The 14,745-nt window shown below is 39.7% G+C and overlaps 1 protein-coding gene across 15 annotated transcripts in view; it reads right to left on the reverse strand.

Moving 5' to 3' along the window:
* Window positions 1-14,745, reverse strand: part of EFCAB5 (EF-hand calcium binding domain 5) — a 182,483-nt gene that overhangs the window by 75,357 nt on the left and 92,381 nt on the right. For all 15 annotated transcript variants that reach the window (XM_086686407.1, XM_086686401.1, XM_086686403.1 and 12 more), the window contains one exon: window positions 7,051-7,206. In XM_086686407.1, the coding sequence (XP_086542533.1) occupies window positions 7,051-7,206 (156 nt within the window). The remainder of the gene's footprint in view (window positions 1-7,050; window positions 7,207-14,745) is intronic.

Raw genomic sequence — 14,745 nt, forward strand, 5'->3', positions numbered from 1 at the left:
TGTTGAAGGTTTTTAATCATGAATAGATGCTGTACTGGCACTGGCAGTCTTTTTAACTCTAGCTATTCTAAGTGGGTGTAATTTTTAGCTCATGGTTTTAATTTGCATTTCTCTGATGACTGACACTGAAATATTTCCATGTATTGAGCATACATATATTGTCTCTTCTGACATGTCCATGGCATTTTTTTTTAAACATTTTTTTTTCAACGTTTATTTATTTTTGGGACAGAGAGAGACAGAGCATGAACGGGGGAGGGGCAGAGAGAGAGGGAGACAAAGAATCGGAAACAGGCTCCAGGCTCCGAGCCATCAGCCCAGAGCCCGACGCGGGGCTCGAACTCACGGACCGCGAGATCGTGACCTGGCTGAAGTCGGACGCTTAACCGACTGCGCCACCCAGGCGCCCCCATGGCATTTTTAACTGAATTATTTCATTAAGTTATAGGAGTTCTTTATGGGTTCTGGATTCAAATTTTTTGTCATTAAATGTATTGCAAATATTTTCTCCCAGTCTATAGCTTCCTTTTCATTTTCTTCATAGTGTCTTTCCAAAAATGGAATTTTAAAATTGCTTTTTATCAAATTTTCTTTTAAGGTTCATGTTTTCTTCTGGAAATTTGATTTTTTTTTATTTATATATGAAATTTATTGTCAAATTGGTTTCCATACAACACCCAGTGCTCATCCCAATAGGTGCACTCCTCAATACCCATCACCCACCCTCTCCTCCCTCCCACCCCCCATCAACCCTTAGTTTGTTCTCAGTTGTCAACAGTCTCTTATGCTTTGGCTCTCTCCCACTCTAACCTCTTTTTTTTTTTTCCTTCCCCTCCCCCATGGGTTCCTGTTAAGTTTCTCAGGATCCACATAAGAGTGAAAACATATGGTATCTGTCTTTCTCTGTATGGCTTATTTCACTTAGCATCACACTCTCCAGTTCCATCCACGTTGCTACAAAAGGCCATATTTCATTTTTTCTCATTGCCACGTAGTATTCCATTGTGTATATAAACCACAATTTCTTTATCCATTCATCAGTTGATGGACATTTAGGCTCTTTCCATAATTTGGCTATTGTTGAGAGTGCTGCTATGAACATTGGGGTACAAGTGCCCCTATGCATCAGTACTTCTGTGTCCCTTGGATAAATTCCTAGCAGTGCTATTGCTGGGTCATAGGATAGGTCTATTTTTAATTTTCTGAGGAACCTCCACACTGCTTTCCAGAGCGGCTGCACCAATTTGCATTCCCACCAACAGTGCAAGAGGGTTCCCGTTTCTCCACATCCTCTCCAGCATCTATAGTCTCCTGATTTGTTCATTTTGGGCACTCTGACTGGCGTGAGGTGATACCTGAGTGTGGTTTTGATTTGTATTTCCCTGATAAGGAGCGACGCTGAACATCTTTTCATGTGCCTGTTGGCCATCCGGATGTCTTCTTTAGAGAAGTGTCTATTCATGTTTTCTGCCCATTTCTTCACTGGGTTATTTGCTTTTCGGGTGTGGAGTTTGGTGAGCTCTTTATAGATTTTGGATACTAGCCCTTTGTCCGATATGTCATTTGCAAATATCTTTTCCCATTCCGTCGGTTGCCTTTTAGTTTTGTTGGTTGTTTCCTTTGCTGTGCAGAAGCTTTTTATCTTCATAAGGTCCCAGTAATTCACTTTTGCTTTTAATTCCCTTGCCTTTGGGGATGTGTCGAGTAAGAGATTGCTATGGCTGAGGTCAGAGAGGTCTTTTCCTGCTTTCTCCTCTAAGGTTTTGATGGTTTCCTGTCTCACATTCAGGTCCTTTATCCAGTTTGAGTTTATTTTTGTGAATGGTGTGAAAAAGTGGTCTAGTTTCAACCTTCTGCGTGTTGCTGTCCAGTTCTCCCAGCACCATTTGTTAAAGAGACTGTCTTTTTTCCATTGGATGTTCTTTCCTGCTTTGTCAAAGATGAGCTGGCCATACGTTTGTGGGTCTAGTTCTGGGGTTTCTATTCTATTCCATTGGTCTATGTGTCTGTTTTTGTGCCAATACCATGCTGTCTTGATGATGACAGCTTTGTAGTAGAGGCTAAAGTCTGGGATTGTGATGCCTCCTGCTTTGGTCTTCTTCTTCAAAATTACTTTGGCTATTCGGGGCCTTTTGTGGTTCCATATGAATTTTAGGATTGCTTGTTCTAGTTTCGAGAAGAATGCTGGTGCAATTTTGATTGGGATTGCATTGAATGTGTAGATAGCTTTGGGTAGTATTGACATTTTGACAATATTTATTCTTCCAATCCATGAGCAGGGAATGTCTTTCCATTTCTTTAAATCTTCTTCAATTACCTTCATAAGCTTTCTATAGTTTTCAGCATACAGATCCTTTACATCTTTGGTTAGATTTATTCCTAGGTATTTTATGCTTCTTGGTGCAATTGTGAATGGGATCAGTTTCTTTATTTGTCTTTCTGTTGCTTCATTGTTAGTGTATAAGAATGCAACTGATTTCTGTATATTGATTTTGTATCCTGCAACTTTGCTGAATTCATGTATCAGTTCTAGCAGACTTTTGGTGGAGTCTATCGGATTTTCCATGTATAATATCATGTCATCTGCAAAAAGCGAAAGCTTGACTTCATTTTTGCCAATTTTGATGACTTTGATTTCCTGTTGTTGTCTGATTGCTGATGCTAGAACTTCCAGCACTATGTTAAACAACAGCGGTGAGAGTGGGCATCCCTGTCGTGTTCCTGATCTCAGGGAAAAAGCTCTCAGTTTTTCCCCGTTGAGGATGATGTTAGCTGTGGGCTTTTCATAAATGGCTTTTATGATCTTTAAGTATGTTCCTTCTATCCCGACTTTCTCAAGGGTTTTTATTAAGAAAGGGTGCTGGATTTTGTCAAAGGCCTTTTCTGCATAGATTGACAGGATCATATGGTTTTTCTCTTTTTTTTTTGTTAATGTGATGTATCACGTTGATTGATTTGCAAATGTTGAACCAGCCCTGCATCCCAGGAATGAATCCCACTTGATCATGGTGAATAATTCTTTTTATATGCCGTTGAATTCGATTTGCTAGTATCTTATTGAGAATTTTTGCATCCATATTCATCAGGGATATTGGCCTGTAGTTCTCTTTTTTTACTGGGTCTCTGTCTGGTTTAGGAATCAAAGTAATACTGGCTTCATAGAACGAGTCTGGAAGTTTTCCTTCCCTTTCTATTTCTTGGAATAGCTGGAGAAGGATAGGTATTATCTCTGCTTTAAACGTCTGGTAGAACTCCCCTGGGAAGCCATCTGGTCCTGGACTCTTATTTGTTGGGAGATTTTTGATAACCGATTCAATTTCTTCGCTGGTTATGGGTCTGTTCAAGCTTTCTATTTCCTCCTGATTGAGTTTTGGAAGAGTGTGGGTGTTCAGGAATTTGTCCATTTCTTCCAGGTTGTCCAATTTGTTGGCATATAATTTTTCATAGTATTCCCTGATAATTGTTTGTATCTCTGAGGGATTGGTTGTAATAATTCCATTTTCACTCATGATTTTATCTATTTGGGTCATCTCCCTTTTCTTTTTGAGAAGCCTGGCTAGAGGTTTGTCAATTTTGTTTATTTTTTCAAAAAACCAACTCTTGGTTTCGTTGATCTGCTCTACAGTTTTTTTAGATTCTATATTGTTTATTTCTGCTCTGATCTTTATTATTTCTCTTCTTCTGCTGGGTTTAGGCTGCCTTTGCTGTTCTGCTTCTATTTCCTTTAGGTGTGCTGATAGATTTTGTATTTGTGATTTTTCTTGTTTCTTGAGATAGGCCTGGATTGCAACGTATTTTCCTCTCAGGACTGCCTTCGCTGCGTCCCAAAGCGTTTGGATTGTTGTATTTTCATTTTCATTTGTTTCCATATATTTTTTAATTTCTTCTCTAAGTGCCTGGTTGACCCACTCATTCGTTAGTAGGGTGTTCTTTAACCTCCATGCTTTTGGAGGTTTTCCAGACTTTTTCCTGTGGTTGATTTCAAGCTTCATAGCATTGTGGTCTGAAAGTATGCATGGTATAATTTCAATTCTTGTAAACTTATGAAGGGCTGTTTTGTGACCCAGTATATGATCTATCTTGGAGAATGTTCCATGTGCACTCGAGAAGAAAGTATATTCTGTTGCTTTGGGATGCAGAGTTCTAAATATATCTGTCAAGTCCATCTGATCCAATGTCTCATTCAGGGCCCTTGTTTCTTTATTGACCGTGTGTCTAGATGATCTATCCATTTCTGTAAGTGGGGTGTTAAAGTCCCCTGCAATTACCACATTCTTCTCAATAAGGTTGCTTATGTTTATGAGTAATTGTTTTATATATTTGGGCGCTCCGGTATTCGGCGCATAGACATTTATAATTGTTAGCTCTTCCTGATGGATAGACCCTGTCACTATTATATAATGTCCTTCTTCATCTCTTGTTACAGCCTTTAATTTAAAGTCTAGTTTGTCTGATATAAGTATGGCTACTCCAGCTTTCTTTTGGCTTCCAGTAGCATGATAAATAGTTCTCCATCCCCTCACTCTCAATCTAAAGGTGTCCTCAGGTCTAAAACGAGTCTCTTGTAGACAACAAATAGATGGGTCTTGTTTTTTTATCCATTCTGACACCCTATGTCTTTTGGTTGGCGCATTTAATCCATTTACATTCAGTGTTATTATAGAAAGATATGGGTTTAGAGTCATTGTGATGTCTGTATGTTTTATGCTTGTAGTGATGTCTCTGGTACTTTGTCTCACAGGGTCCCCCTTAGGATCCCTTGTAGGGCTGGTTTAGTGGTGACAAATTCCTTCAGTTTTTGTTTGTTTGGGAAGACCTTTATCTCTCCTTCTATTCTAAATGACAGACTTGCTGGATAAAGGATTCTCGGCTGCATATTTTTTCTGTTCAACACATTGAAGATCTCGTGCCAATCCTTTCTGGCCTGCCAAGTTTCAAAAGAGAGATCAGTCACGAGTCTTATAGGTCTCCCTTTATATGTGAGGGCACGTTTACCCCTTGCTGCTTTCAGAATTTTCTCTTTATCCTTGTATTTTGCCAGTTTCACTATGATATGTCGTGCAGAAGATCAATTCAAGTTACGTCTGAAGGGAGTTCTCTGTGCCTCTTGGATTTCAATGCCTTTTTCCTTCCCCAGTTCAGGGAAGTTCTCAGCTATTATTTCTTCAACTACACCTTCAGCACCTTTCCCTCTCTCTTCCTCCTCTGGGATACCAATTATGCATATATTATTTCTTTTTAGTGTATCACTTAGTTCTCTAATTTTCCCCTCATACTCCTGGATTTTTTTTATCTCTCTTTTTCTCAGCTTCCTCTTTTTCCATAATTTTATCTTCTAGTTCACCTATTCTCTCCTCTGCCTCTTCAATCCGAGCCGTGGTCGTTTCCATTTTATTTTGCATCTCGTTTAAAGCGTTTTTCAGCTCCTCCTGACTGTTCCGTAGTCCCTTGATCTCTGTAGCAAGAGATTCTCTGCTGTCCTCCATACTGTTTTCAAGCCCAGCGATTAATTTTATGACTATTATTCTAAATTCACTTTCTGTTATATTATTTAAATCCTTTTTGATCAGTTCATTAGCTATTGTTCTTTCCTGGAGATTCTTTTGAGGGGAATTCTTCCGTTTGGTCATTTTGGATAGTCCCTGGAGTGGTGCGGACCTGCTGGGCACTTCCCCTGTGCTGTGGTGTATAACTGGAGTTGGTGGGCAGGGCCACAGTCAGACCTGATGTCTGCCCCCAGCCCACCGCTGGGGCCACAGTCAGACTGGTGTGTGCCTTCTCTTCCCCTCTCCTAGGGGTGGGATTCACTGTGAGGTGGGGTGGCCCATCTGGGCTACTTGCACACTGCCAGGCTTGTGGTGCTGGGGATCTGGCGTATTAGCTGGGGTTGTTAGGCAAGGTGCACGGGGGCTGGAGGGACAGGCTTAGCTCGCTTCTCCTTCTGCGATCCACTTCAGGAGGGGCCCTGTGGCAGCGGGAGGGAATCAGACCCGCTGCCGGAGGGGTGGCTCCACAGAAGCACAGTGTTGGGTGTTTGCCCGGAGCAAGCAAGTTCCCTGGCAGGAACTAGTTCCCTTTGGGATTTTGGCTGGGGGATGGGCGAGGGCGATGGCGCTGGCTAGCGCCTTTGTTCCCCACCAAACTGAGCTCTGTCTTCCCAGGGCTCAGCAACTGTCCCTCCCTTTGTCCTCCAGCCTTCCCGCTTTCCGAGCAGAGCTGTTAGCTTATAACCTTCCAGATGTCAAGTCCTGCTTGCTGTCGGAACACACTCCATCCGGCCCCTCCACTTTTGCAAGCCAGACTCCGGGGCTCTGCCTGGCCAGCGGGCCGCCCCTCCCCCGGCTCTCTCCTGCCAGTCTGTGGAGCAGGCACCGCCTCTCCGCCTTTCCTACCCTCTTCCGTGGGCCTCTCTTCTGCGCTTGGCTCCGGAGACTCCATTCTGCTAGTCTTCTGGCGGTTTTCTGGGTTATTTAGGCAGGTGTAGGTGGAATCTAAGTGATCAGCATGACGTGCGGTGAGCCCAGCGTCCTCCTAGGCCGCCATCTTCTGCCGGTCTCCCGAAATACTTTTTGATATAAACTTTTCTTATTTTAAGAAGCAGCATAATACAATGTGGTAAGCTTCCTATTCCCAACAATTTATTTTCTATAGGAAGCCAGCAGCAAAGAGAGTAAGCAAAAACAATCTTAAAAAAATACATTCTTAAGAATGGAAAGAGACAAGCTGTACATTGTAAAATGGCAGTGCCATTGAAGACATGGTCTATAGGCTGGTACCAGTCTGTGACAAGAAAGGTATAGAAATTGAGGATAGTATCTAAAAAATTATATAGCAATTTGAGAAAGTAACAGATAAATCATATTTGAATCTAATAATAAAAAATGTGGATTGTCTTTTGTACGTGCATTTTTCCCCCCCAGCAATCCGTTTTCATTGAGTGTTAGTCCACAACGGTTTAGCAATTAAAAACATCACCATCCACAACAACCTAAAATCCAGTCCTTCACAAAAAAATAGTTTGAGAAGTATTGCTTTAAGGTCTTATCCTACCTTCCCACGGTCACAACACAGGAAGAGTTCAGCAAACATCTGCCTCCGCATATCCGTTTTTATGATCTCCCGGAATTCATCTGCACAATGACAGAGGTGCTTAAGGAGTTTCTCAAACATTTCACTTTTAAAGTCTGCAATGTATGAGGAGATGTACTGCAGACAAAAAGAAGATAAACGATTGATTTAAAACAGGGCTCTTTACTTGGATTTTCCCTGGGATTCAGTTGATGCGTATGAAATTATTGGCTACAATTTTTTCCATATCATTTGCTTGTCACGTGAATAAAGCATTTTCATGTCAGTACTATTCTTCAGCTGTGCTGCAGACAGAGGTAATTAATACAAAACCATACACCAAAACCATTCATCAGTGAGACAAAATATTTTTGGAGCAACTCCCCTCTAGACCACAACAGCATTATATAGAGCACACTTTTTACCTCCCGGCATGAAATAGCAGCAGTTATAAAACATTGCCTGTAAGTTAATAGTTCTAAAAATTGGATGCAGTTTTCTTTTGATGAATGGTATATAAAACCATGTGTTTTCCGAGACTGGCTACATTTAATTATTGGAGTATAAAGAATGGGGATTGTGCAAAGTTTCTGCATCTTCTGATATTATAATAAGGTATCCTTTGTCTATTTTTTTTTTTTGAAAGTATAGAGTCTGAAGACATCTATGCTTATGGGCCATTTCTCTTGGTTCCTATTGAACAGATTCCCGGAAGTGGGATTGTTAGCTTAGACGGTAAATGCATCTTTTTTTTGGGTAGGATTTTACATCAGGCTTGGGCTTTTTTGTTCTTCCAATACTAATGAATGAGTGGCCATTCCTCCTCAGCCTCACCACCAGTGTGTATTGTCTTCTGGATTTTCCCTCATTTTATGGGTCAGGAACATAACATTCTTGATCTATACTTGACTATAAAGATCTTATGTTAAGGGACAAATGGATCTAGTGCTGGAAGAGTTTCTGAGGGAACCTTTCTTGAAGTGTTAGCCCAACTCATAAGTAAATGATTTCCTTGTCTGTCCCAGCACAGTGGTAGCCAAATTTGTACTGGGAGTCCAACTTGGATCAAATCGCCCTACTTCCATAGCCATAAATGATTGGAGCAGGGGATGATCCCTGATATAAACAAAGCCATTCAGATTCTTTCCACTAGAAATTGGGAATTAGGACTGGGAAATGGTTGGTTGTCCTCTGAGAGGGGCTGGACTTGTGAATGTAAACTTAAGAGTTTTGGGTGGCCAGATTCCTCCAGGTAAATGGAGGATGCAGGATAAGTCAGTATATAGAGACAGATGAAACAGAAAGCAGAAAGAAGAGTCTTGATTTTTCCAAGTCCCTGACTTCCAGAAGTGAGACAATATTCTTGCTCTTGGACTCCATACATTTCATTTTCATCTACATTAACTCAGGTTGGCTTCTGTTTCTTACAATTAAAGGAGACTAATATAGCTTGCTTAAAATGGAATGTTTTATTGGCATATTTCATTGGCATAATTTTTGAAATGAAGAATGTAGTAGACATTTCACTTCCTCACTAATATCATCTAGGCAAATTTAGAATGTACTATGTAAGAGATACATTAGGCTTGAATCCATGCTAATGGATCATAAACCATATTCAATTGACTTAGAGATCAAAAGAGGAAATTTAAAGCAGTATAAGAGAGGTTTTCTAAATATTTAGTTTCATTGGCAGCCGAAACCTTCTAATTGTCATTATTTCTGATGGATCAATGAGTACAGTTAAGTTCTTATGTGTTCCCTTGGGATGCAGAATAGTGTAATGGTTAAGAACTCACATTTTGCCTCATCAAAATATCAATGGCATTTTTCACAGAAATGGAAAAAAGAATCCCAAAATTTGTATGGGACCATAAAAGACTTCAAATAACACAAGCAACCTTGAGAAAGTAGAATCAAGCTGAAGACATCACGCTTCCTGATTTCAAGCTATACTGCAAGACTAGAGTTAGCAAAACAGCATGGTACTGGCATAAACATAGACACATAGATCCATGGAATAGAATAGAGACCCCAGAAATAAACCTATGCATGTATGGTCAACTAACCTATGACAAAGGAGGCAAGAACATACAATGAGGAAAAGACAGTTTCTTCAATAAACAGTGTTGGAAAAACAGGACAGTTACATGCAATTCTACTTCTGGATCTAGAGAAAATGAAAACACCAATTTGATACATGTACCCCTATGTTCATTGAAGCATTATTTACAATAGCCAAGATATGAAAACAATTTAAGTGTCATCGATAGAAGAATGGACAAAAAAGATATGGTATATGTATACAGTGGAATGTTACTCCACCGTACAAAAGGAGATTGCCATTTGCGACAACATGGATGGACCCAGAAGGTACTATGATGAGTGAAATAAGCCAGAGAAAGACAAATACTTATGATTTCACTTATATACAGAATCGATGAGGCTTTACCAGGCCTGTATTGCAGCTGACTTCTGCCTAATCCTGTTACGCTTCCCTCCCTTCACAACTATTAATCCCTAATAAATAATCTGTGTACCAGGATCCGTCTCAGTATCTGCCTCATGGGGAAAGTGACATTTGAGTCAAGAAGGAGAAGAGGGAGTAAACCATGTGGAAATATGTGAGGAGCACTGTCCTAGAAAAGTGGTAAGGCCCTGAGGTGAGAACATACTTGGGGGTTTCTAGTAATGGCAAGGTAGCTAATGTGACTGAGGCAGAATGAGTGAGTAGTACAGAGAGAGAGGTGAAGAGAGGGGTCATCAGACAGACCAGGTCAAGCCCTGGGGTCATGTTAAGGGCTTTGGTTTTTACTTTAAGTAAGATGGGAAGCCCTTGGAGGGTTTTGAGCAGAGACTGGCTTAATTTACCTATATTTCTTTTTTAAAAAGTTTATTTATTTTTCAGTAATCTCTGCACCAAATGTGGGGCTGGAACTCATGACCCAGAGATCAAGAGTTGCATCCTCTTCCAACTGAGAGAGCTAGGCACCCCTACCTTCCATTTTAAAAGGCAAGAGTGAAAAGCATAAGAGACTCTTAAAAACTGAGAACAAACTGAGGGTTGATGGGGGGGGTGGGAGGGAGGGTAGGGTAGGTGATGGGCATTGAAGAGGGCATCTTTTGGGATGAGCACTGGGTGTTGTATGGAAACCAATTTGACAATAAATTTCGTATATTAAGAAAAAAGGCAAGAGTGAAAATAAGGGTGTCAGTCAGAAAGCTAATGAAATAAGGCAGTTGTGAGATGATGATGGCTTATAACAGAGTGCAGGTGGTGAGAAGACATCAGATTCTAAACATTTCCAGAAGGTGGAGACAAAAAAAAAAAAACCCTCACATTTTGGAACCTATCTGAGTTCAAATCCCAGTTCCCATATTTACTGGCTGAGTAAACTTGGCTGAGTCACTGAACTTCCCAGTTTCTTAATTTATAAAATACGTACCACAGTAGCTTTCTCACTGAGTCATGAAGAGGATCTTGTGTATGTACAGAGTGTAAGTATTTCATGTAATAAGTTCTCTGTAGCCATTGCTCCTGCTTCCTTTTGAGGTAGGTAAAAAAATTGACCAAGAAAAAGAATAAAAGTCTTCTCAGTAGACATATTTATTTAGAAGGAAAAATCCAATGAGATCAGGGATTCTCAAAATGTTGCCCCTTGACTACAACTCCTGAGAGCTTGTTAGAACCTCTGAGGGCATCACCTGAGAGCTTGTTAGAAATTAAAATTTGGTATAAACTTAGGGGTGCATGTATCCCTTTGAATTAGTATTCTCGTATTCTTTGAGTAAATACCCAGTAGTGTGATTGCTGGATCATAAGGTAGTTCTATTTTTAACTTTTTGAGGAACCTCCATACTGTTTTCCACAGTGGCTGCACCAGTTTGCTCTCCCACCAACAGTGCATGAGTGTTTCTTTTACAGAAGCATTATTTATAATAGCTAAGATATGGAAGTAGCCTCAGTGTCCATCGATTGATGAATAGATAAAGAAGATGTGGGATATAAATTATGGAAAGAGCCTAAATGTCCATCAACTGATGAATGGATAAAGAAATTGTGGTTTATATACACAATGGAGTACTACGTGGCAAGGAGAAAGAATGAAATATGGCCCTTTGTAGCAACGTGTATGGAACTGGAGAGTGTTATGCTAAGTGAAATAAGCCATACAGAGAAAGACAGATACCATATGTTTTCACTCTTATGTGGATCCTGAGAAACTTAACAGAAACCCATAGGGGAGGGAAAGGAAAAAAAAAAAAAAAAAAAAGAGGTTAGAGTGGGAGAGGCCCAAAGCATAAGAGACTCTTAAAAACTGAGAACAGGGGCGCCTGGGTGGCGCAGTCGGTTAAGCATCCGACTTCAGCCAGGTCACGATCTCGCGGTCCGTGAGTTCGAGCCCTGCGTCAGGCTCTGGGCTGATGGCTCAGAGCCTGGAGCCTGTTTCCGATTCTGTGTCTCCCTCTCTCTCTGCCCCTCCCCCGTTCATGCTCTGTCTCTCTCTGTCCCAAAAATAAATTATCGTTGAAAAAAAAAATTAAAAAAAAAAAAAAACTGTGAACAAACTGAGGGTTGATGGGGGGTGGGGAGGAGAGGAGGGTGGGTGATGGGTATTGAAGAGGGCATCTTTTGGGATGAGCACTGGGTGTTGTATGGAAACCAATTTGACAATAAATTTCATATATTGGGGGAAAAATAAGATGTGGGATATACACAATAGAATATTACTCAGCCATAAAAAAAGAATGAAATCTTGCCATTTGCAACAACAGGGATGGAGCTAGGGAGTATAATGCTAAGTGAAATAAGTCAGTAGGAGAAAGACATATATCATATGATTTCACTCATATGTGGAATTTAAGAAACAAAACAAAAAAGTAAAGGGGAAAAAATAAGACAAAGAGAGAGAAACAAATCAAGAAACAGACTCTTAACTATAGAGAACAAATTGATGGCTACCAGAGGGAAGAGGTGAGTAGGATGAGTTAAATAGGTGATGGGGATTAAAGAGAGCACTTGTGATGAGAACAGGGTGTTGATATATGGAAGTGTTGTTACTATATTGTATACCTGAAACTAATTTGATACTGTATGTTAACTGGAAATAAAAAGAAACTTAACTTAAAAAAAAAAGAAACACAATCCTTTGGGTGGCTATTAAAGCAAAATGTGTTTAAAGAAACAAACACTTTTCTCCAAAAAAAAAAAAAAAAAAAAAAAAAAAGGAAGAAGAAATGTAAATTTGGGGACCCTACTCCAGATCTACTGAATCAGAAACTCTGAGAGGGGGAGTAGGATCCAGAATCTGTGTTTTTAAAAGCCCTCTGGGAGCAAAATACACTTCTAGCTCTTAAACAGGCTCCTTCCTGTCACAAGTGTGCAGAGTCAGAACAGAAATATGAGTTAATGTCACATGACCAGACTAGCTGCCCCCAGAGTTCTTGGAGAAGGGAAATCATCTTTCTTTCCCCCTCTTAAAATACGGACGGACCCAAACACTTTTCCACTGTTATTCTTTCCTTGTATCTCAACACTCAGAAATCCTGTGACATTAGCCAGGGGGGCATGTGGTTGTGTAAACTATGTATAGAAATCTAAGTGGGCCCATCAAGGAGACTGGGTCCTTGCAAGGGTCTTTTTCCTCCAACTTTACACATGGTAACTTGAAATAAAAAGTCCACTCTGGAGTGAAAAAAATAAAATATAAAAATAAACCCTCTGGGCTATTTTTATGTTTACTAAAGGCTGAGAACCATTGAAATATATGACATGTGGGCGACTGGTCCTAATTATTCCAGAATCCTAATGTTGTTTAATATATAAATTAACCTTTTGGGAATTGACCTCAAAGACATTTGAGTTTTCTGGATGCGGTAATCCTATTAAACCACGGCTTAGTTTAACTGCCTCTCCAAGAGACACTTCAACATTCTGGATTTATAGAGTATGGGTTTTCTGAGTGAGTGTGTTCTGTAAGTGTGGGCTATATGACGTAAAGACTAGCAATTGCCAACTAACTACAAATTCCAAACAGAACAATTACAGAAGTTTGCCGGTATCTCTTCTAAAAACAGAGAAAGCAAAAACACATGACCTTTGTGTTTTCATAGCCTCCCAAGGAATAAAACAATGAATACCTGCCAATCCTGAAATGATTGCCTAGTTTAATTTAAGAATATAATGAACTACTAACATCCTTCAGTTTAATAGCTCTGTGAGCTAATAAACACGTGAATTGTACTTAATCAAGTTATCTTCATGTGCTGGGTCCCAGTGTGATGAATTCTGGACTTTTTCTTTCTGACTTGAAAACCAAAATGTTGAGAATGTAGTGAAAGTCACAATTAACAGACTGATAGCTACTGTTAAATTCTACAACTCTGGGCCATTGGGATTTGTATTTATTTAATTGTAGACATACTGGAGAGTTGATGAAGTGGGTAATATAAGAGTGATGGAAAGAAAACTATATTTGGAAGCTGTTTTAGGCATTAACTTCCAAACTATATATGTAAGTCCTGGTAGCATATAACATTTTCAGAAATGCCTGCAGATAAGGACTATAAAATATTGAAATACACAGATTATATTGGCTATCTATCATTGAAGAAGTGGTGTGTTCATATAGGATTTGGACAGAAAATTAGCTTTCCAGTCTCAGAGAGGGAATTTTTAAAAACAATTAATGCTAATTAATATGCCCAACAAAACAGAAATATACTTTAACTTTTCCAATTTTTGAAAATCAGAATCATTTGCTTAACAAATGAATTTCAACAAAGGCCTTATTCAGTTATCCAATAATAATAATACATAATATAGTACATATTATATATAATACATATTATATATAATTATCCAATAATAACAAAAGTAATACAATAAAATAATAAATAAATAAAATAAAAATAATAAAAGTAACAGACTGAAACACACGATTTTCCCCCTATTGGTAAAAGGCAGCTTAGGCAATGCTATGGGTTAGGTTGTGTCCCCCCAAAGTTCATACATTGAAGGCCTAACCCTTAGTACCCCAGATTGTGACTGTATTTTGAGATAGGATCTTTAAAGAGGTAATTAAGGGGCGCCTGGGTGGCTCAGTCGGTTAAGCGTCCGACTTCAGCTCAGGTCACGATCTCATGGTCCGTGAGTTCGAGCCCCACGTCGGGCTCTGGGCTGATGCCTCAGAGCCTGGAGCCTGCTTCTGATTCTGTGTCTCCCTCTCTCTCTGCCCCTCCCCCATTCATGCTCTGTCTCCCTCTGTCTCAAAAATTAAAAAAACGTTAAAAAAATAATTAAAAAAATAAAGAGGTAATTAAATTAAAATGAGGTCATTGGGGTGGGCCAAAAGCTAATATGACCAGTGTCCTAATAAGAAGAGGAAATTTGGACACAGACATGTGCAGAGGAAAGACCATGCGAAGGCACGGGGAGAAGATGACCATCTATCTATAAGCCAAGGAGAGAGACCCTCAAAAGAAACTAACCCTGCCAATACCTTGTCTTGGACTTCCAGCCTTCAGAACCATGAGAAATTAAATTTCTGATGTTTAAGTCACCCAGTACTTTGTTATGGTAGTCCTAGCAAACTGATACAAACAATAAGAAATTACTGATCAGCAAATTCCTTGATTTATGTATTTCTTACAGCTGAAGACCACGTAGGAAGACAC

The sequence above is a fragment of the Puma concolor genome, chromosome E1, assembly GCF_028749965.1.
Source record: "Puma concolor isolate L17-30 chromosome E1, mPumCon1.1.hap2, whole genome shotgun sequence".
Classification (NCBI taxonomy): domain Eukaryota; kingdom Metazoa; phylum Chordata; class Mammalia; order Carnivora; family Felidae; genus Puma; species Puma concolor.